At 46.4% G+C, this 24,577-nt stretch overlaps 1 protein-coding gene across 2 annotated transcripts in view; it reads right to left on the bottom strand.

Annotated features, from left to right (window-relative positions):
* CFAP61 (cilia and flagella associated protein 61) overlaps window positions 1-24,577 on the bottom strand; it is a 265,410-nt gene that overhangs the window by 201,887 nt on the left and 38,946 nt on the right. For both annotated transcript variants that reach the window (XM_084774689.1, XM_084774688.1), the window contains 2 exons: window positions 15,349-15,481; window positions 5,969-6,128 (listed from right to left, as the gene is read on the bottom strand). In XM_084774689.1, the coding sequence (XP_084630815.1) occupies window positions 5,969-6,128; window positions 15,349-15,481 (293 nt within the window). The remainder of the gene's footprint in view (window positions 1-5,968; window positions 6,129-15,348; window positions 15,482-24,577) is intronic.

Genomic DNA, 24,577 nt, shown 5'->3' on the forward strand with positions numbered 1-24,577 from the left:
AGATCCTGCAGAAAGGTGTGCAAATTACACGTGCAGATACACAAGTCCGAGGGTGTGGGCAAATTGCTAAGGAAACATCATATTAAACTGCTCACTGACATAAAATTTTGTATTTAGTGAAACACCTGTTGTTGGAGTATTCAAACTACAGCTACTCTAGTTCTCTTTTTGCCTAAGAAATGTTCATGTCACCCTGGGTATATAGGTATACAAAATATACAAGGAAATTAAACAATACCAACAATCAATCATAAAATTTATTTGAGATCAGTTCTTTGGTAAACATGGTAAACATGTAGTTTTACCATTTGGGGACATGTGTGTGTGTGTGTGTGTGTGTGTGTGTGTGTGTGTGTGTGTGTGTGTGTACTTTCATGCATTCAAGAATGTGTAGAGCGCTGTAGAGACTAGAAGATGATACTGGGTGTCTGCCTCAGTCACTGATCATCTTATTTTTTTTTTCCTTATTGAGACAAAGTCCCCCACTAAACCTGGAGCTTGTCACTGATGCAGCCAGACTGGCTGGCCAGCAAACCCTAGGGACAGCCTTGTCTCTGTCCTTCAGCATTGGGACATGAGAGGCACCATGCTAGGCTCTCAAAGGTACTGGGATCAAGCCAGGCCCTCCTGCTTCTGTGGCAGGACCTTATGGACTGGGCCATTATCCCATCCAATTTTAATATTTATCAAAGGTGAAAATAAATTTGTATACTAAGTGGGTACATGTTATTCACTTTTACATTAAGAATTAAATCTAGGCAAAATGTTTGCCTCTGGAGCAGGAAGAGGTTGGGAAGCCCCTGCAGTCTGAGGCTGCAGTCCTCCCAGTCCGGATAGCCGCTCTGAGCTATCTCTGAGGACTCCCTCTCCCCAGCAGGGCCTCCAGCTCTCTGCCTGACCTCTTCTGGAGAGCATCTGTAGGCATGGCTGCCCCCACCCACATTTGATACATGGCTAGCTCTCCCCTCCCCGCACCTATAGGATAATTAGGTGCTGTGTTCCCATTCATGATAGGAGTGTGCTGCCAAACTCAAATCAAGCATCACTAAAGTGCCTAATTTCAACCACTTATGTGCACCTATGCTGAGAGCCCCCACCCCATCCCCGCACACCCCCCTGAGTAAAGCTGAGCAGTGGTCGTTCCCCACTGTGCTCTCAGCACCCCAAGCCCTGCACTCTGCCTTCTGGTCCTCCTGCCTTCGCGCCCAGGGAAGAGGAGACCCACGGCAAAACATGCTCAGCAGAGCCGATTCACGTTTCGGTCGTGCAGTTATCAACACTGAGAATCCTGCTTCCCCTTCAGTGTATAATACAAAATGGCAGAAGCATGACTAGCACTTGTTAGAAATTGTTGGAAATTCTGTACTGGTCTCAAGCCAAAATTCATTTTATGATTTTGTTACGTACATGTGGAGTATATACTTGCTAGTGTGGGTTCCTGTACATATGTGCGTTTGGGGGAGGGCAGCCGGTGGTTGTCATCTGATACTGTCCTTCATCACTCCACCTTTACTCTTTTTACATAGGGTGTCTCTATGAATGAACCTACATGTCATTGATTTGGCTAGATTTGGTGGCCAATGAGCTTCAGATATCTGTCGGTCTCTGGCCCTATCCAACTCTGGAGTTAAAGGAATTATTTAATAATTTTTTAATGAAATTCAAGCCAGCAACTCAGACAGCAGTTTTTAAAGCCAAATATTTGAACACAATCCAACACAAAGATATACTAATTTGATGCTTACAGACAGAAGAATCGTGGGAGGAAAATACCGAAAGTTTCTGTAAGAGTGGAGAGTTTTATATGTACAGCAAAAACACTGCAATTCATTACACACTCGGGAGGAATTCCTTAGCACGGCATGATGTGACGATTGAGCAACGTGAAATGTGCATGTGGTGTGTTCAGAATCAAGGCTACAGTGAAGTCACATGATGCGACACAGGTGAGTACCACCAGAAACATCTTGGATTAATTGCAAAATTGATTCTGAATTGATTTTATGTCAGTAGGCATTGAAAAACCCATGACTGCTGCAAAATTTTTTGTAACTCCTACATTCAGACCCCACTGGGATTTTGACCCATAGTTTACAAAACTGTGACCAAAGAGACAGGTAACATTGCACTGAGAGTGTAGCTCAGAGGTAGACTGCTTGCCTGGCATGCAAAAGACTGTGAGTTTGACACCCAACCCCAAGAAGGAGGAGGAAATCAGGTCACCCAGATTGTCACAGCAGAGAGGCTGTGTAAGGGCCTCAGATGTAAGAGGTTGCACTGGCTTCTGCGACAGTTCCTAATGAGATTTACAAACCTCAGATGAGCTGGGCAAGATGAAATGGAGAAAGCTTTACCTGCCCTAACTCCCTAGCATCAAGCTGTGAGGGTAAGATGAGGTAATGCATATGAAAATCCTTGGAAATGGTAGTTTTTAATTGTCAACTGGACACAATCTAGAGTCACTGGGGAAAAGGGATCCCCAGCTGAGCAACTGCCAGACCAGACTGGCCTTTGGCCATGTTTGTAAGAGATTGTCCCGACTGATGATCGATGTGGGAGGGGCCAGGCCATGATGGGTGCCACCATCCCTCGGCACGTCAGCCTGTGCTGTGTAAGAAAGCTCTCTGAGCATGACCTGCAGAACAGGCTGGTGAGCAGCATCCCTCCACGGTTTCTGCTTCAGTTCCTCCCGCCTTGGGGTCCTGCCCTAACCCCACCCCCCTAGTCCTGGATCATGACCTGGAAGCATAAACCAAATCAGCCATTTCTCCCCAAGTTGCTTTTGGTTAGAGTACTTTATCACAGCATCTGAGAAGCAACTACAACAATCAGTAAACAAAATACAAACACGAAACGTAAGACACAGTGATGTGTGCTCATTTAAGACACAAATTTTAGCTCATGTTTTTGAGAAATTGTATTTCCTTTAACTTGAAACTTCCATCAGGAAAACAAGATACAAGCAGGCCACAGCTCATCTCCAGCCTTCCCTGGCGCCTCCTGTGTTGATGTAAGGAAAGGACAGCTGTGGAGTTCGCTGGTGACTGTGGAGATATAACGAGCTGCCAAGGACCTGTGACTCCATCCCTGAGTTATCTCACATCTACAATGGAAGCTCCCTGGTGACAGCATCACACAAATTTTTTTTTTATCTTTGTGTCAGTGAACAGAAAACTAATTTTCAAGATAAACAGCCTGTGATAGGTAACAAGGACCCCACTTCCAGCGCTTGTCACCCTGTCCTAGAGAAAATGCTCTCAAGACGTAGGTGTCATGGGGTGATGAGAAGCCGCCGCCCGGCTTTCCTGTCTCCCTCGACTTTTGCTAGATGGAGACATGACAGGTACTGTGTAGTTTAGGGCCCAGAATGCTGTGTAACTTTGACTCTCTTCTCCTGCAGTATAATTTCTGAGACAGGAATTTTCCATTCCCTTTATATATGGAACACCAGTAGCCGCAGAAAGACACATCTTCAGGAGGTGACTATATCCTTTCAACCAGTTTTGTTGTTGTTTGTTTGTTTGTTTTTCAATGATATCACAGAAAACAGGAAAAAAAATTTAAAAACTTAAAACTTACTCCGCGCTTGCCACTGAGCTCTGTGCACACAATTCTAATATTTACTCCTCGTAACCACTCCTTGGGTTGGGCTTCTTGTCTTCCCTTTATATAGGAGAACATTGCGCCACGGCAAGACTCCCGCTTGGTGCCTCCTTCAAAGGAGAACTCTAGGCCTGGAAAGCGACCGTGACAGCTTCTAGTTCAGGATCCTCTCACGGTGTTTCCATGTCCTCCTCCAGCACATTCCTTCCCCGAGAGCCTGGCCAAGCCACCCTTCACCATGAACAGTAGCGGCTTCAAGTCTCACTTTCGGGAGTCCCTTCCCATGGGGGATCCTCATAAGCCTGTGTGGTGAGTGCAGTCAGACAGGGCTGCATCCAGGAGTCAAGGGTTTGCTTTTCCCATTTAGGGGGAAAGCTTGGCTGAAGTAACACCTGTAAATGGCTGGACTACTATGTCCTGCGACACGAACCCTACTGCCCCCTTCCTGTTGTTGAACAACTTTACTAAAACTATTCATATTACAGAAAGCAGTGCAATTAAAAAAAATCCTAATTTTACCTGACAGACTGGGTGAATGGGCAATCATAAGGAAATAGTGTCCACTAACTGCTATCAGATTTCCTGCCCGCTACATTCCCTCAAGACTCGAACAGCACGTGAAGCATTTTATTCGTCTTATCTCAGTGAAACCCTTGTGATTGGGATTCTCCTCACCACACATGGGGAGCACAGAGTGGAGCCGTGCAATGGCCAGAGTGGAGGCGTGGATGAACCAGAGTGGAGGCGTGCATGAACCAGAGTGGAGGCGTGGATGAACCAGAGTGGAGGCGTGCAAGAACCAGAGTGGAGGCGTGCAAGAACCAGAGTGGAGGCGTGGATGAACCAGAGTGGAGGCGTGCAAGAACCAGAGTGGAGGCGTGGATGAACCAGAGTGGAGGCGTGCAAGAACCAGAGTGGAGGCGTGCATGAACCAGAGTGGAGGCGTGGATGAACCAGAGTGGAGGCGTGCAAGAACCAGAGTGGAGGCGTGGATGAACCAGAGTGGAGGCGTGCAAGAACCAGAGTGGAGGCGTGCAAGAACCAGAGTGGAGGCGTGGATGAACCAGAGTGGAGGCGTGCAAGAACCAGAGTGGAGGCGTGGATAAACCAGAGTGGAGGCGTGCAAGAACCAGAGTGGAGGCGTGCAAGAACCAGAGTGGAGGCGTGCATGAACCAGAGTGGAGGCGTGCAAGAACCAGAGTGGAGGCGTGCAAGAACCAGAGTGGAGGCGTGCATGAACATACCTAAGCTCACCTGCCTGTGTGTGTCTGTCTTCCATAAGAACCTACTCAACCATGAGGCTACCGTGCTGCTTAGTAACCAAAGCTTGAGATTCCCTTGTCTTACTTTATGAAATACATCAACCCATTTTATGGCCCAGAGGTTAAGACTTTGTGCTGAGAACCTGAACTCGGCTTCCAGCGTCCATATCATGGCTCAAAACCACCTGTTACTCCAGCTCCATGGAGGCTGACACGCTCCTCAGTCCTTCACATGCAGGAATACACATGCATGTGCATGCACACACACACAGGCAGCATATACCCACACAGACACGAACACTAATACATAAGTATAAAAATTAAAAATTGAAAACTGACGTTATTTCATATAGCCAGGAATCAGTTGTAGAAGTTAAAAATGACCATTTTGCAACAGACTCTATATTTGTCAAAAACATAAACACAGAGGTACTGGTTGTAGAGATCTAAGTTTAAAAGTATACAGAACCTTTGAGATTGTTTTTTAAATGCTTAATTCTTTTCTTTTAAGCACTGGGGAGTGAACCCAGGGAGCCTTAGCCATACTAGACCAGTGATCTGCTACTATATGTCCATAGCCCCTTGAATTCTTGGAGTTATTACATTTTGGTGCATGCACACGTGAGTGAGTGAGTGAGTGAGTGAGTGAGTGAGTGAGTGAGTCAGTCAGTCAGTCAGTCAGACGGACAGACAGACAGACAGACAGACAGACAGACAGACAGACAGACAAAAATGGCACTGGGGATGCAGCTCAGAGATAGAGCTCTTATCCAACATGCATAAAGCTCTGACCTCAGTCCCCTGCACTGAAAAAAGAGATCTAAAATGCTGGCAATTATCTCACTATAGTTCACAGAACAATGACCGTCCTATAGGCAAACATTCTAAATTTGGGAACCTTTAGCTTTAATTAAACCATGTCTGATTATAGCTATGGAGATTTGTTTATGGGCCACAGATTTCACAAAGATGCGAATGGCCATGTGAATTACTCCATCAACGGGACCAGAGGAGATTGATGATGCCCTTTCAGCAAATAAAGAGCACAGCTGTGCATAAGCCACACACAGGATTGCTGATGTGTCCTGGGACAGCTACTGTACCTTGACTTTCTTCAACACTTGATTCTTTTGATGGCTCCAGAAGATCGTCTGGATGCGGGACGCAGAATCCATGAAAAGGGCCCAGGTCAAAGCATTCATGCAGCAGGGGCAAGTTCACGCTGGAGCACACACTCATGAACCCAACAGCCTTGCCTTCCACCTGGAACACCGGAACACAGTCACCTATCAGATGGCAGGTGATGGCTGCTGTCAAGCCTGCGCCCACTGGAGCTTGGGGGACACTCTGAGTTATTTAAAGGTAGAAGGGTCTTCAATTAGCTCTGGTGTCCAATACATGCATGAAATATATGACATACTCAAAGTCACCTCCAACAAATGACCACTGTGGATGACATTAATGGCTGAAGTAACTTAGGGGAGAGGCCTGAGTGTTCTTAAGGAGGCACTACTAGAATGCTACCCTTGGCCCACACCCACCACCTCCGCACTCTCTGCTCCTTTTTCACTCCTCTGCTGGCTAGCGGGTTGGTGTCTGGTGAGGGAGACAGAGACAGAGAGACAGAGACACGGGGGGCCCCTCTGGGCACTTTTCCCCTCCCTGCTCTTCCTCACACACCAGGCACAGCTCTTTGTAAAATGGGTCATTCCTGAGCCATCTGATGAATCCCAATTTAGAGAACAGTCACAAATCCAGGGCTCCTTAACAGGGAGAAACTCTTCTATGCCTCTTGAATTCACTTATTTAACACCTGATTGGTCAGAGTGGAGGAGAAGTGAAGAAAGGTTGTTTGGTAGGAAACCGCTCAGTGAAGTCTGTAGGGACCTACAGTCACCCTGGGCACACTGCGGACCTACAGTCACCCTCGGCACACTGCGGGCCTACAGTCACCCTCGGCACACTGAGGGGCCTACAGTCACCCTGGGCACACTGCGGACCTACAGTCACCCTCGGCCCACTGCGGACCTACAGTCACCCTGGGCACACTGCAGGCCTACAGTCACCCTTGGCCCACTGCAGGCCTACAGTCACCCTTGGCCCACTGCAACACCAGCTACTGAAGCTCTTGTGACTTGAACCTGTGATTTTTGAAATCACAGGCTCCCAGGAGGCTGAGTGAGTGACAGAGTGACACAGCCATTCCATTCAGGAAGTGGACTCACCAGCACTGTGCGTCACCCAGGAAGTCGGCACCGCCACACAAATGGCGGATGCTTTGACATCCTAAGACAGGGAAGCTAGTGGTGAGGATGTATGGAAGATACAGGGAAAGACAGAAAGCAAACTATTTCCCCAAGACACCTTTGTGTGCCTGAAAAACAAATGTGTGACACCCTTGATTTTCAAGAAGACTTTCTAAAAATGAATTTTCCTTGCATAGTCTTTACTAGACCCCTCCCTAAATGATACTTACTATAAAAGGCTGATTTACACAGCTGTTTTATAAAGCCACTGACACTTGAATGAAAGTCCAAACTAAACATTTTAATTTTTTCCCCAAATAACAAGTAATTGTTTGTCTTGTTTGCACCCCTGAACAAAGGCTGTGTAGCTGCAGTTGTCTGGCTTCTCTGTAATTTCGGGCCCAAGACTCAGCAGACGCTGATTAACCAATCCATCTACCATATGTGCAGAAAGAGCAGGCCAGCCTCACTCCCGGCAGGGAGAATTGGCAGCCATCTTGGTTCACATGGAGATGTCCGTCTCATCTGCAGCCGTGCTGGCGCAGCGGCACTTCCATGGCCTGAAATACCTTTTGCTGGCTTCGTGGGGAGCTGCATGTTCACGATAAGAATGTATTATTTATAAGACCGCTATTAGTAATGAGCTATTACACTAATGGCTCATTGTGTTGGGGATTTGATTTCAAATGGCATGGATCACACATTCTGATGAAAATGAGAAAAACATGTTTTGCCATTAGGACCAGAGATTTAGCATCCTCCAATTCTACAACCTGTTATAGTCCCGTCGCCCGGCTAGAGTTGAAACAACTTACAAACGCCCACAATCAGAGATGGCAGCAGAGCAAGGATGGATGGTGGACAAGCCTGCTCAGTTCTTTGGGTTTCTTTCAAATGACTGCCAGCCAGGCGTGGTGGCGCACGCCTTTAATCCCAGCACTCGGAAGGCAAAGGCAGGTAGATCGCTGTGAGTTCGAGGCCAGCCTGGCCTACAAAGCGAGTCCAGGACAGCCAAGGCTAACACAGAAAGACCATGCTTCCAAAAACCAAAACCAAAACAAACAAACAAACAAAAAGTCAAATGGCTGTCCTGAGGGACACTTCTCTGAAATATCCAATTGTGGGACTAGCCACAGCCATGTCGGATGCATGTCACTTGTACACTGCAAAGGCACTGGCTGCTGTTGTCGTTTAGCAGACAGAGTTGTTTCTCACTGTCCACGTCTTCTCATTTGCTCTTCTTTCCCGTCCTGTGAGTCCATATGATGACACAGAGAGGTTTAGGTCCCTGGATAACCATCTGTGAGCTTCTTTGTCACAGACACGTGTGCGCTTCAGCAGTGGTGACTCCGCCCCCAGAGGCCCAGAGTCAGGCATCCCTTTTGGGTGACCATATTTCACAGTGAGGGTTTTTGTCCTTGCTGTGACCGTTACTGGCTTCCATCCCCTTCTCTTGGTGCCAAGTGCACTGCTAACCTGGCAGGCTTTCTCCTGCCTGCAGGTCAGTGGTGCTTTCTCGGACCACTGCTGCCCGTGCCCAGGATGATGCCAAAACAGACGCTCTGCCCATCTGTCTCCAGGAGCCGCCTTGGCCTCCAACTACCCTTCCTTGAAATCTCAGCTTGGAGTAAACACCAGATGTCAAAGTACAGTTATGACAAGGAGCTGTGGCAGAGTCACAGCTCAAAACTCATCCAAAGTAGCAACTAGGACAAAGGAAGTTCTCACGGCCAACACTTCTTTAGCAAGCCAATGGTCTTTCTCCTAACTCAAGCCAAGCTCTCCTGAATCCTACATGCACGGCCTGGAACTATCCTGCACTGGGTCGGGAAGAAGCATATTTGATGCATTTTATCTTGTTACCTCTAGTCAGTGGTGGCTGCCCCATCTATAGTGTGCTGGCAAATGCCGACTCAGTGTTGGGAAGAAATGCCCAGAGTATAGTGCTTGCCAATGGTAAAACTACTGTCATCGTGGTGGTTTCAAGTTGCCAACTGCTGTCATAATATGGAGTAGGGTAATAGGGAAGAGATGTGTGGTGGCATGCTATTAAATACTATGTCCATTAAATAAGATGACAGACAACCCCCCAAGAGCTACATAATACTAAAAGAAACCAACTGTAGCCTTTAAACATTATTTACTATAATTCCTTACACTATAAGTTTATACTAGTGACCTCTTTTTGTTTGTTTTTGGAGAAAGGGTCGCATGTAATCTAAACTGGCCATGTGGCTGTGGGTGACCTTGAACTTTTGATCCTTCTGTCTTTGTCTCCCAAGTGCTAGGACTATAGGTGTGTGCCACCATGCTGGGCTTATACGGCAGGAACTCTACCCACTGACCTACCTCCCCAGGCTCCAGAAGGTTTTGATGATGGCTATGTTCAGCAAAAGTCTCCTGAGGGTTTCATAACTGGCCCTCTCAAAGCTAGACCAAGCTGACTCCAACATACCTTTGCCCAGAGACTGCTAAGGTGACATGTCCAGGATGACAGATAGGAGGTAGGGGCAGGAGGCTAGGGCCAAATTTAACTTGAACCCTGAAAGGCTTCAGTCAGCAGAGGTGGCTCTGCTCACAGTGAGATCTCCTCCCATGTTCCTGTCTCTGTTCTTGCCCTTGACTGAGGCCCGTGGACTCCTCTCTCTAGAACTTAGAGCCTTCAGTGCTTGAGGCAGCACAGCCTGCGGGGAGCCTGGGCTAGACTGCTTTACCTCCTCAGGGGCACCAACCTCAGAAGGTCAGTGCTGCCATTTCCAGCCTGTGGCTTTGTTTGGCTTCAATGTTCACACAGGGAAAGTGCAAGAAATGGACTGTGAGAATGAACAAGGCAGGCATCACCACAGCTGCGGTAGATAATTTCCTCACGTGACTTGGGGTGCCACTAACACCCTAAATAAGACCGGAGCACTAAAAGATCTCTACAAGTAAAGGCTCGATTAGACAGGATGCAGACTGCACATCAGAAGTCCTGACAGGTTCTACGTAATTTGCTCCCTGTAGTTTTCAGTGGTTGTGTGAAAATCCTGTTTTTCAAAATGGTGCCACTTAGGCCCAAATGCTCCCTGACCCTTCCTTTTGTCATTAGCCTAGGGTGACAGGCTGACTGGAAACATGTGAAAGCAAGTCTTTGAAGGACAAGTCAAACATCTAAATATTTGAAAAAAATCAAATTAGAATCCTTTCAATGTAATTTCACAGATTCTTTGTTTAGGGCCAGTTCCTATCTTCAGAAATGCATACCCACATTTGCCTCAGTCCACCCCACCCTTCTCCACAGGTGAAGACAGCCGCAACCAGACCACACACCAAAATCATGTAGCAAGCTTTAGACAGTGATGCAGAGAGTGACAGCACACACCTATACTCAGAACTACCTGGTACACTGAGACAGGAGACCGGCTTATGCCTAGCAGTTGGAGGCCAGCTTGGGCGATGATATAAGGGTGCTCTGCTTGTGAGCTTAGCCTTCAGTGGCTGAGCCATCTCTCTAGCCCAAAATCCTCTCTCCTATAAAGCACAGCACACTTACTAAAACAAACAAACAAACAAACACCTGGGCCCCTCCCCCAAAAGACTTATTTAATGGGCCCAAGCTTTTCTTGGACACCAGGATTTGTAAAAATTGATACAGTTCATTTACTACAAACTAACCTTTGACAAATAATACAACTCAGTGGCTTTTAGTATATCATAAAATTGTACAATCATTATGTAATTTATCCACACTCCCCCACAAAAAAGGCCCACCCTTTCCCCTCTGTAGCCCTTCTTTCTCTCCACACAAGACTTACTAATCTGGGCTTTCGGATAGATATGTGTTGTTATATAATGTGTGGACTCTATGCTTGACTTCTTTACAGAATGCTTTCAAGTGTGTTGTGGCATGTCACCACGACATTCCCTTTTATTTCCTGATACTATTCCACTAAACAGTATACCATGCTTTGTTCAGCCACTCATCAGCAGATATACATTTGGGCTTTTTTTATTTGGGGGATAGAAAAATAATACCGCTGTGGGTATTTGTGTGAAAGCCTTTGTGGAAATGTGCTCCCCGCACGCTTCTCAGTGTTGGCCATTTGCTAGCTAGGAGTCCTCCCTTTGGGCTGAGCAAGTCCAGAAACTGAATTAACTAGGGTTCCACAAAGTAACTTGTTTCTGTGGATTCTTGTCCTCCTCTCTCCAAGGACCCCACTCACCTGACACTCTTTAACCTATGGCTCCCTGGCTACTCCCGAAAAGTGCCCAACATCAGGTTAAAATGAGGAACTTTTCAAAGTCCTCCCCGTGCCTCCCCTCTCTGAAACCTAGAAGAAGGGGTCCCTGCACTCTACCATGGACCCCACTTCTCCTGAGAGCCCCCACCATGCTGAGTCTGTCTGTCTGTCTATGGTATTAGCAACACTTTTCTAATAAATCTTTTGTCACAAAGGACAATCTACCTCAGAATGTCCATTTGAATTCCAAATAAAAACTTTCATTATTACACTATTATTGTTGCTATTATTACATTATTGGTGCTGTTATTGCTGCCACCATCCTATTAGGAGTAAGATTATCTCACTCCAGTTTTTGTTGTTGCTGCAGCTGCTGTGTTTTGTTTTTGAGACCAGGTAGCCTGCCTTAAGAGGTTTTGTACTTGTGATCCTCCGGCCTCAGCCTTCTGAGTGCGAGGATTACAGGTGTGCACCAACATAGCTGGCTTCCCTGTGCTTTTGACTTACATTTCCCAAATGACTAATGAAATTGACATTTTAAGATGCCAAGTGATGGGCTGGAGGGATGGCTCAGAGGTTAAGAGGACTGACTGCTTCTCCAGAGCTTTTGAGTTCAAGTCCTAGCAACCACATGGTGGCTCACAACCATCCATAATCTGATGCCCTCTTCTGGCTTGCAGTTGTACATGCTGGCAGAGTACTGTATACATAATAATAAATAAAGAAATCTTTTAAAAAAATAAAAGGTAATGAATGACTTCATGTGCCAACTCATGATTTCTATATCTTTTGAGAGGGGTATCAATCAAATGCTTTGCCCACATCTACTTTAGAATATTTGCCTCTTTATTTATCATTGTAAGAATTATGATGCTGCCAGCCGGGTGTAGTGACACTAGGGAGGCAGAGGCAGGCAGATCTCTGAGTTCGAGACCAGCCCAGTCTACAAAGAGAGTCCAGGACATCCAGTGTGACCCAGAGAAACCTTGTCTCGAAAAAAGCAAAACAAAAACAAAAACAGAGTTATGATTATGATGCTGACATGCAGTTGGCACAAAGTCTGGATGCCCCAGGAAGTCTCGTAGTCATCAAGTCTGCTCATCTCATTACAGAGAAGACTTGATTTCAAGTTTCAAGAAAAGTAATATTCTTTACGAGGCCTCACAGTTACAGCAAATGAGAAATGAATGTATGAAGAATAAAACCCTAAAAATATCACCCAAAAACAAAATGGCAAACTCCAATCTTTTAATGCTTTTCAGTCAGATGACACAGAAATCTCTTTTTAAAACCAAACTCAAATATCCATTTGAAAACAAAAACAGAATTCTGGCTCTTAATAATGACCAGGATGGGTGAGAGTACAAGGGCTCTATTTGATTCATGCTTGCTAATTATTATTTTTAAAGAGGTTTTAAATATTTTTATTTATGGTAGTGTGTGCGTGCATGTGTGTGTGAGGTGAGATGCATACACAGAGCTCAAAGAACAACTCTGTGGAGCTGGTTCTCCCCTTTCACCTTCTCATGATTCCCAGGATTCAACTCAGCTCACTAGACGTAGAGGGCAAGTGCTGTTGTCCCACAAGCCAGCCCACCAGCCCATGCAAATGACAAGCCAGCCCACCAGCCCATGCAAATGACAAGCCAGCCCAGCAGCCCATGCAAGCGGCAAGCCCAGACATCCACTCAGGCTCTTCCTTCATCATTCCTCCTCCCTGGCAAACCAGCCCTCACTATGGAACTGAGTGGGTACAAGATCTACCCAAGACATGGGTAACACTATACCAGAACCAATGGGAAAATGTTCCAAGTCCTTAGTATAAAATGCAAGTCCTTCATGCAGCACCATCACCCTGTAACTTAGAGAAAATCACCATCACCACCACCTCTCGCCATGCCAGAACTACTAGGTCAGAAATGGCTACGTGAGGCCTGTCGCCAGGGCCGCCTCAGCCCAAGAAGGATTTCCCAGCAAGCTCGAGTGTGAGAACAATTGCTTCCAGACACTTTCCTCATACTGCCATGTGTGTGTATAAAAAGAGCCACTCCTGTGGGCCCATCCTGTCACCACATACTCTCTAAAGCATCCATCCTAGTTTATTCTCTGTTGCTGGAATAAAAACACTGACCAAAAGCAACTTGGAGGAGGAGGAAGAAACGGCTGACATGGCTGATGGGTTACAACCCTCAGGGAGGGACGCTGAGGCAGGGAGTGAGTGAGGTAGAGACCATGTACAAATGCTGCTTACTGGTCCATCTTTCTCCCACCTTGCGTTTTAGAGAGCCTGGGACCATCTGTCCAGGGGTGATATCTCTACAGTGGGATGGGCCCTCTCACAACAATCACCAATCAAGAAAATGCCCTGACAGGCATGTCCACAGGCCAATCTGAGGAAGACGACTCCTCAAGGAAGTTTCCTTTTCCCCAGATAACTCCAGTTTGTGTCAAGTTGATAAAAACCAAACCAGCATAGTCTCTACTGTGCCAACACCTCAATTACAGTCAACGTCTCCCTCCTGCCAAGCGGACCCCAGGAATGTCCTATTTCAGCGGTGTCAACTCTTAAGGACACTGAGGCTTCAAGTGCAGTGACACAAAGAAGAAGGTGGCTCTGCCGTGCTTCAGGAAGGCCTGTTTGCAAAGTCTCAACATCAAGCACCCACCTCTCTGCATTTAGCCCCAGCCATCAGAATCCCACCAGGCCAATCAGGGAGGCTGTCTCCCCTAGCAGGCGGGTACCGAGGTGTGCAGGCAAGGGGGTGTGGGTGTCTGCGTGCCTCCAGAGGTGAGTGGAGGACGAGGAGCAGGCTATGAGATCCTTGGGTGTCTTCAGTTGGGCTGACCACACTAAGGCTGGCTGGCTTATCATCACCCTCCTATCTCTTGAGAAATGTGGTCCTTGGGGTTTCCCAGTTCCAAACCAAAGGATGTGGGTTCCCTCTTTTGGTCCCCAAAGACCAGGCCTACACTCACTTACTTTAACAAACTTGAAACTTCAGTTGTTATATACATGTTTTTTAGTTCTTACATTTCCCACTAATTTAACTAAATTTAATCATATATAACATGGATCAAATCATGAGGGAACATTGGACAAATACAAATTGAGAGACTCTCTGCAAAGGCAAAGGAACTCTCCTGGACTGGTTGAAAACATTGCTGTTTTGGAAAAATTAATGAGGGTTAGGGAGCTGTTTCCAATTTTAAAAGACTGAAGACAGGACACTGAATACAACAAATGACCTGGGCTTTCTTTTCCATAAATGACACTATCCAGACTATCATAAAGTCTGATTCCAGTCTACAGATGAGACAGTGGGATTGCTAGTCTTTCAGCATCATGCTGCAGTTACAACTGATGCAGGGGAATATTCTGGTTTTTAAGTATTTGGCACATGTGGGGCATTATACCTGCAAAGTACTTTCACATGATTCTAGATAAATATATACACAAGTCCATGGGTAGATGGAGATAGCAGGTAAGAGGAAAAAGGGAGATAGATGAAAGACAGACAGAGAGACAGACAGACAGATAGACATTAGAAAAAGTCATCAAGAGAAGGATAAAATAAGGAAAAATTCTGATATCTAAGGAATTTGTACTTCTAAGTTTTCTGTTAAGTGTGAAACTGTATCAAAGCAACCTCAAAAAAGTAAAAACAAAACCACTTTCCACGTCAAACAAATCTTCCTGGCAGCAGAACACTCATGTCTAAACTTTGTTCTCTGACACTGCGGGATCCCAAAGTTCTTCCATGTTCATCCCATGGGAGTTTATCCTTTCCCCAGTCTCTAGCCCCTGTTTCCAGAGGCAAGACAAGACTCCACAGCAGTCTTTGGACAGCCTCACAGAGGGAGAAGTCTGACGAGGGCACAGAAGGTGGCCCTGAATCACTTAGAAGGGTGGGCAGGAGGGCAGGCACATCGGCTCCAGGGGAGTTCAGCAAGCTAGGAGCAGCAGGGACAGTGCCCCTCATTTCTTTCACTATGTCCCCAGAAAAATCAGCAGCCCACCTCACACACCGCGGCATGATTCTCTTCATCTTGGGCCTCTATTAATTCAGCCAGAAAGTATTCGCCGTAAATCTCTTTCAGAGTGCTGTCATAGTGCATAAATATTGGCATGAGGTCATCGTGGTCTTCAACCCTGTGGGACAGAAAGCCTTCAGTTTAATGTTTGTCCCATCTGCGGCTTTCCTTCAAAAGTGCACCTACTGTGTGTGTTCAACCCCTGTGCCAAAAATAACACAAGACTCTCATGAGATTAATTGATACTGTCATAAGCAAGACTGCAATACACCTTAATAACTTCAAATATTTCAAATGACACTAAGTTCCGTGGGATGAAGAGTGACAGTGATGAGAAGGTGAGGGAAGAGGGTCATGTAGGCAGAGGGTGAGCATCGCAGGGGACAGGAGGTACAGCAGCATCTGTCAGGAACCAAAGGACAGTTGAGGACAGCGCTTTCTGGGTGTGTGCTAAGGGTTACCGCCTCTATAACTCTATTCCACAATCCTTTCCCTTCTGTTTAAAACATCCCATGCCCCGTGTGTGTGTGTGTGTGTGTGTGTGTGTGCGTGCCACACACGCACATGCCACAGCACACACATACTGGTCAGAAGACAGCTCGGAGTAGTCAGCCTTTCCACCATGTGGGTTGCCGGAGTTCGAATTCAGGTCATCAGACTTGGCAGCAAACATGTTTAACTGTTGTGCCGTCTCGCTGGCTCTACTTTCTCTTCTTACGTATTTCGATTCTGAGGCAGCTCTACACTTACCACGGAGGGAGAAGTGCTCTGAAGGTAACAAAGCCCTGCTCACAATTCTGGAACGTTCACCTTGACTTCCATTCTTGGGACACTTCACAATGACTTTGATGCCTATTTAAGGCAGCAAGGTTTCCTGCTGGATAGTGATGCTGGCTCTTGGATTTCATTCCTTTCTTCTTTTTAGTTTAGTTTTGAGAACATTTAGTGTTGTATTTCACCTAAGATCCTCTAATAATGTGTTCCTGATACTAAGAAAAAATATTCCAACTTTTCCCCTACTATGTCTGACTTGACTACTGATCTTTATTTTCTCTACCCCTTTCATTCATTACTCTATCATCCCCACCACCCCATTTTATCTTCTAGTATGTTCTCTTCGAGGCTAATACCAGCCCTGACTACTAAATGTGTTAAGTAGACATGTGTAGATGTGTACGGCTCGGGACTTTAGCCCATCTTCTCTGCCGCTGGGCTTCTCGTGGCAATCCCAGGAAGCAGACAGTGCCCTTCCCTACTCAGATGGAGGAAAGTGATGCTACCAGCCATGGTGAGATTGCTTGCTTGACACCACAGCACTGCCACAGAGCCTGACGATGAGCTCAGGCCTGCCGACAGAAGCCTTGCCTTCACCAGATCCAAAGCTCATGGTACCCTTCAAAATGGCACTCCTTATGATAATCTTCTTGGAAACGGGCAGTAAAATGCAAGAACAGTTGAGAGATGTGTCCTTGGCTCAGTGACCAAAGTTCATCATCCAACCAGAAGGATCACAACTGTTCCCAACCCCATTTAACAAGCTTCCAGTCTGTCACAGCTGGCTTCCTCAAATTAGGAGTCTGGAAGAAATCTCCACCCAGCCCCAGGATGAAACTTTTGCCTCTCACACACACTCAAATGCTGGAATAATTTAGTCAGTCATATACATACATAACAAACAACCATACACACACACACACACACACACACACACACACACACACACACACACACATCAAAGTACCTTGATGAAACTAACATGTTTAAAACACAAAGACACTGTAAAACCTCAAAGACAAGCTGGGATACGAGTAAATCACTTTCCTAGTAAGCACAATCCAACCCCCACACACACATAGCCCCCCTCCACCCAACCATTCCTCCCCATGCCCTGTGGCCTCGTCTAGAAAGCAAAACTTGACTTCAAAACAAACACCAGCCGAGTGTAGTGGTGCACACCTCTCATCTCAGCACTGAAGAGGTGCAGGCAAGCTGAGCTCTGTGAGTTCAAGGTCAGCCTGGTCTATATAGTGAGTTCCAGGTCAGTCAGGGCTACACAATAAGACCCTGCTCGGAAAACAAAACAAAACAAAACAAAACAAAACACCCGTCAGATCTCGGAGCTAAGAAGAGAACTAGCCAAACACCAGGGGAAAGCCATATGTGATGTGTAGAAGATGGTCCTGACCAACATGACTTCCAGGTTCCCGTCAACTGCGGTGCCACTGACTGTGTGGCTCAAGAGCGAAACAGAACAATGAGAAAAGAACCTATTTTAGGCCCTCTCCTGAAGAGCCACAGTTGCATAGTAAAGGCTCAGAGAAGCACTGTGATAAAGAACACTTAACCTTGTTTATGCATCTCTCCAAACTGGGCTGCACCAGCTTTAATTCCCTAAACTTCCTCTCCCTATGGAAGAGATATGAAAGCAAAAGACTGTTCATTGCTCTGGGGACACCCACTGTTATCCGAGGTGTTGGCAACTGTCAACACGCTGGAAGGCCAGAAGGCGGCCAAAATCATCTTAATTTTTACTATAGCCCTGGCTCTGATGTCTTCGTCACTGGCAGTCTCACTCCCTCATGCCCAAGCGGCTCCATCCACTCTCGGTGGTAGCCTTGCAGCTCAGCTTTCCTCACCTCCACGACTCACTTCAGAAGGTTTCCAAGCTCCTCGCTGTTTCTGGATGGCTGCAAGGGTCCTTGGTTCCGTTGTGTCAACCTTCTCTCAAGTGTGCGTGAGCTGACAGACATGCTGCTCTCAGAACGTGTCCTGACCGTCCTGCTTCCTGCTTCCATCTCTACTCAGCTCTCCTGTCCACTTGGCTCTTCCTAATTCCAGCATCTTTCAAAGCTACCTCTACCATCCACCCTCCATTAATACTTCCCTCCAACTTCTCTTCCAAAGTCCTCAACACTGGGGTCATCGCTGGATGCCTAGTTGTGGCACTGATTTATTTTGAGCAAGACGTGGCATCTTAGCAACCAAGGAGTATGTTTTGGGGTGGGGCAGAGTTCTAGGACAGCCCTGAACACAGTGCAGCAGTGACAGGCAATAAAGTCCAGGTTGTCACTTTATGCTGACCTTCCCAAGGGCCCCCACTAATAGTTCTGAGGGGTGCCTCAGAAAATCTGAACCTACAGTACTACACTGGCCAGCAGAGCCCTTCTACTTAGCCTCCTGCAGGTCCCTGCTGAGAAGCCTGCAAAGGTACCGTACCCTCAAGACTTGGTTTTCTCATTTACAAAGGGAGTGGGGCAAGAAGAGTGGGAGCATGCAAAGAGGAGGCACAAATGCTGTGCTGCAGCCTAGCCCTGTGCACCGCAAGCCCTCAGCTGCAGCCCAGCCCCTGTGCACTGCAAGCCCTGAGCTGCAGCCCACCCCGCTGTGCTCAGCAAGCCCTCAGAAATATTTGTTCCCTGTGTGAGGCCAAAAAGCACCTAGAACACTCTATTCATTTCCCACTTAACCTGCAAAAAAGGGCTTCTGTCAGCAAGAGACTTTTTTTCCCCCTAAAAAGAATCCTTGAGGATACTGTTCAGAAAAATAATATTCTAAAAAATAAAAATAGCCTGTTAATTCCATTTTGAGCATTTTACACAAAATTAAGGTTGTACTAATACATATTAATGTTATTTTGCATGATTGGAAAAAATAATAGATATTCTAGTAATTTGTAAGTGGTATGGTGGTTTGAATAAGACTAACCTCCCCTCTCCCCTCCCCCCCTTCCATATGCTCATATATTTGAATGCTTAGTCACCATGGACTGGCACTATTTGCGAAGGATTAGAGGGTGTGGCCTTATTGGTGTAGGTGTGTCACTGGGGGTTGGCTTGGAAGTTTCAAAAAGCTCACACCATGCTACATGTTGCTGTCTCTGCCTGGGGATCAGGATGCAGCCCTCAGCTCCTCTCCAGCACCAGGCCCACCACGCCTGCTCCAAGTGCCGCTGTCTCTGCCTGGGTTCAGGATGCAGCCCTCAGCTCCTCTCCAGCACCAGGCCCGCCACACCTGCTCCAAGTGCTGCTGTCTCTGCCTGGGTTCAGGATGCAGCCCTCAGCTCCTCTCCAGCACCAGGCCCGCCACACCTGCTGCCATGCTCCTCACCATGGTGATAATGGACTAAACCCCTCAAACTGCAAGCAAGCCCAGAGTCAGAGCTGTTCCTTCATGAACGTGGCTATGGTCAGGGTCTCTTCACAGCAGGAGAAGAATAACTCAGCCAAATGGAGTAAGACAGCAAGCGTATAAGAAAGTCCAAACTCAGTTTTATGTATATGATGAATACAAAATGTCACTTTAGGCCAGGAGTCGGAACCCAGAGCCTAAATCAGAACTTGAAAGCAGTGAGCAGAGCTCAGCCCTTTTGTCAGAGATGCATCTTATAGTAGACGGCAATTAACATAGAAACTCACAAGTGGCCAATGTACAGAGAATAACTGGGTCAGAACGCCCAGCTCCAGATGGGATGTCTATATTGCATCTCTCCCCTCAAGGCTCAGGGATCTATGTGGAAGAGGGGGTAGAAATACTGCAGAAGCCAGAGGTGGCAGGTGACTTCAAGGGAGCAGTGTTTTCCATACACAGCACAGCAGATGTACGCATCAACCCAGGAAGTCTGTGGGAGTACGCATAAGACCTGCACAGATTCTACCAGGCAAGAATCCCCGCGTGGAGGAGGGGGAGGGACACAAAGTCCCATGCCCAGCCGAGGAGCTAGCTGGGGGTGCCACTGGGAGCAGGAATGTCAGTTTTCTTCAACGAGTGACACTTGGGTAAGGCCCCATACCCAGGAGTAGCCAGCCAACACAAACTAGACCACATAGGCTTAACACAATAAAAAGAGAGAACACAAGTTGGGTGAGTAGGGAGGAGGAAAGGGAGGATCTGGGAGGAGTTGCAGGCCAGGGATGAACATGACCAAAATAGATTATAGGAAATTCGCAAAGGATACAGGAAAACATTTTCGTTTTGTAAGTTCGAGGCTGGGTATGGTGGCGCATGACTTTAACCCCAGCACAGGGTAGGGTGTGGGGAGAGCAGGCAGAGCTCTATGAATTCAAAGCCAGCCTGGGCTACATAGTGAGCTTCAGGCCAGCAAAGGCTACGTAGTGAGACCATGTCTAAAAAAAAAAAAAAGAAAAAGAAGTTTGAGATGGTAATGCTAATTAGAATAATGTACATAGATTTGCTCATTATACACTGTATATTTATATATGTATTTACTATTTACTAAAATTGTGGCTGCCAGTTTTCATGAGTGTATATATGTATGTATTTGTAAATGTTTCATGCAATGAAGAAACATATTCATAATCTTAAAAAATACTACTTGGTATTAAAATTGGGAATAAAGGTCTGAAGAGACAGAGAGCCATGAACCTCCTACTGTCCATTAATATTATCCAAAACCAGACACTAACACCAACTCTCCTGAAAAAAGAACAAAACGTAAACACCCAAACCTTGGAGTTCTGAGCAGTGTCCCTTAAGCCTGTCTCCAAAATGGACAGCAAGGAACTTGCTCAGCATACTAGATGCATTCCTTGGGGTAATGGATAATTTAAGCTCTTGCATCACTCTAAGTGCTAAGGATAATGGATGATATCAGCCTCGGAGTCTCAAATGGCACATGACAAAAGCCAGCCTCACAGAAAGAACACCTCGGCCAAGGAGAACCATCCATGCAGTAAAACATCTAAGAGCCAGCTCTCTGAAGCGGCGGGCACTGCCTGTCAGGTCAGACAAGAGGACAGCAGCATTTCAGTGCCAGAGTGGCATGCCTACGGGGCACATCCTGCCATTTTCAGGGTGTACAGCGTCTCCATGGTGATGGCTACTCTGGTGTTATATACTCTATCAGCACACAGGACAATAGAAACAACTGTCTGAAAAGCAGCATTCCTTTATACGTCCATTCAGAATCCGGCCTGGGCGGGGCAGCCCTGTGCTTGTCAGTGCTGTCAACTATAAAATATTTTCACTTTTTAGGAGAACAAGAGATCCAATGCATAAAGACTTGTTCTCTTGGGCACTCAAATGTCCAGGCTCTGAAAACCACGCCAGACAAAACTGGAGCTGAATTCAAGCCTTAAAACCAATAGACTGGCAATGATCCCTCACTTGGCAAATGGTGTATCTTCTAAACATAGGGCGTGGTGAACTAACAATGGCCTGTGTGGTGGCTCTGACTGGCTTTCTGGAAGATGGAGAGACGAAAAGATAAACTTACTCAACCTTCACTGTGTTACTTAGCCAGGAGGTGCACGGCAGTGCCCCAGATCCCAACAACTCTTCCTAGCAACCTGGTCCAGCCTCTTGGTGACACTTTCTCAGATTGCTGTCTGCTCTGTATAAGCACCGTCCTAGAGGAAAGGCTCAGGCCAGCTTCCCGTGAGTCAGAGAGATGTGTGTGTCACAGGCTGCTAGCAAGGCCACTGTACAAATCCTCAGGTGGGAAGAGTCACCGCAGCAGAGCAAGGACAGTGCAGAGGCCGAGTGCTGCACATCCAGAACCCTCTGCTGGCCTCCAAGAACTCCCTCCCTCGCAAGGGTCTGCATTCTCCACTTAGATTTAAAAATATACTACTGAAAAAGAAATTCTCACTTTAAATATCACAAATACATTTGTTGTAGTATATTAGAAAAAAAATTTCAGAGAGTCCAATTTAGTTCCAAAGAATACAGCTTGCTTTGTCAAATCATGCCTTTATCAAGAACACTGTCTCAACACAGGGTTGTTGCCACACGATTTTTCTTTTCATTCACTTGTCAAAAATGAAGTACATTTATTTCTCTTTCCAAGATCTCTTGTGCCCCCTAGTGGTCTTCCTTAAAACAATTAAATTCATTCTTTCTAACCAGTCCTTTCTAGAACTTTAAAATGGATAGTTAAGCTTCTGATCCTTGGAAAATATGATTTTCAAATTTATGGGGAATGTTTAAGCCCAAACCTTCTTGTGATTAGAAAGACTTCAAAGCTTTCACTAGGCCATGTATGTCCCCAGTGCCCATACTGCTGGGATGAGATCCGTGTGCTGTTCAGGACTATCCACCAAACAAGTCTGGCGGGGGGGGGGGGGGGGGGATGTGGGGGAGGGGGGAGCGGAGTTGGGGGGGAGGGGGTGACAGATCTCCCAGGGTACAGGAAAGTTCCCGGATAAATGCTTTGTTTTACATCTCCTGTTAAAATGCATCTGGATCTTCATAACTTATAGCTCAAGACATTAGATTCCTATGAACTGCTTAGAAGTCAAACTGGAAAAAAACATGAGACTATCTGATGTCTCATAAAATTAATGTCTGGCACCAGAGAGATGGCTCAGTGGTTAAGACCACTGGCTGCTCTTTCAGAGGACTTGGGTTCAATTCCCAGCAGCCACAGTGATGCTCACAACTGTCTGTAACTCCAGCTCCAGTGGATCCAACGCCTTCTTCTGGTACCAGGTGTGCATGTGGTGCACAGATATATGTACAGACAAAACACCCATGCACATAAATAAAAATAAATTTAGAACTACATACATTAAAAGGTTACTGCCTCAAGAACTGAAAGGTAGGTTTTTGTTGTGGTTTGGGCTTTTGGTTGGTTGGTTGGTTGGCTTGGTTTTTTGAGACAGGTTTCTCTGAGTAAGAGCTTTGGCTGTCATGGAACGTGATTTATGGACCAGGAGAAAAACAGATGGGGTTTTTTGTTGTTTTTAGGACCTTGCTTTAAGTATTTTCTTTTTACTTTTTAGAGGTTAAAGTTTAAATTTTTGGTTAATGCATAATTGTATACATTTGTGAGGCAAGATTGCAGCTGCACCATCCAATTTGAGCAATCAGCATTTCCATCTCCTTCAGCAGTTGTGGAGATCCTGATTTCCTCTCTTTTAACAAAGAAGATTTTCATCTCTTAGAAAACCAGTGATTGAGCCAACAGGATTAAGTGTGGTCATCTGCACGCAGGCAGGATGCCATCCAGGAAAACTTGAGTTACTTAACAAGACTACCAGGCAGGGCATAACGCTTCTCTTGGCTTAGTCGTCCCTACACCCACGAGGACGTGGGAAAGAGCCCCCACCCCCACCAAGGCCACGCCAGTCGTTTCTAAGCCGCAAACACCTCACAGCCACCCAGAAGATTAATTAGGCACACTGTGGTTCTTAAAGGTGTGTCCAGTGGCAGCTATGCTTTGTTTCGGACCTAATGAAAGACGGGGAAGAGTAACTTCGTTAATGAGCGTCTGAGTAGAAGGGCGGATTACGGCATCATTTTCCACGTGGCTAAATGAAAGAACCAGGAGAGACGATTATGGTGCTAATTCATTTGGTTCTGAATATGTTGCTAGTTAAATAGCTGAGGGATAATTACATCCCCAGACCCTCCCCTGGTTGACGGTCTTAAGAACTGTGTTCATCGCCATTAATTATCAGTCCAAGTAGCTACTGATGAAACAGATGTCTAATGTGAGGGAAGTAAGAGTAATGTGGCAGCCCAAGAGGCGTGCAGCCACGCCTAGCGCAGGACGCCATGTGATGTCTTCGTGTTTCGAGCACTTTTAAAGAGGGAGAGTCCACACGAGTTTCAAGATTCAGGCAATTTTAGACCCATAAGTACTAAAACTCTAATCTGTTGATTTTGGATAAAGGACTTTCCAGATGTTAGTTGTGTACTTCCTCAGGCAAGAGCGCTGTCTGTGTCACAGTCTCCACCAGAATTCACTACTGTGCCCTCCTTAACATAAATGCCCCCTCTTCATCACTTTACACTGAGACAACGTCTCTCTTGGGATTTGTTCCTTTTGGATTTTCTGTGGTGGGGGAAAACAATAGTTAGCAATCAAAGGCGGTCTGATCAAGACCTTGAAGGGTCGAGTTTTCCAGAGGTTCGTTTGTAGCTCTGTGGGCCCTGCCCACTGGAAAGCCATAGCCTAGGAAGTCCTGAGAGAGAATAAGGAAGGGGAGAGCAGGAAAAGGTGAGGGAGACATTGAGACCGACTGGGAACCATTGATTGACTGCTGTAAACGACATTAGTGCTGTCTACCTGACAGTATCTAGCACCGAGAAGAGGCAAGTCTCACAGGGCACACCTGTGAGGGATTAGCTCAGTTGGGCTAGTCTCCGCACACAGCTATAGAGGACTATTTTGATCATATGTATTGAGGTGGGAAGACCTGCCCACCGTGGGTGGTATCATTTCCTGACTGGGATCCCAGTCTGTTAAAATCGA

Source organism: Acomys minous, assembly GCF_964271855.1.
Source record: "Acomys minous genome assembly, chromosome: 3".
Lineage (NCBI taxonomy): Eukaryota > Metazoa > Chordata > Mammalia > Rodentia > Muridae > Acomys > Acomys minous.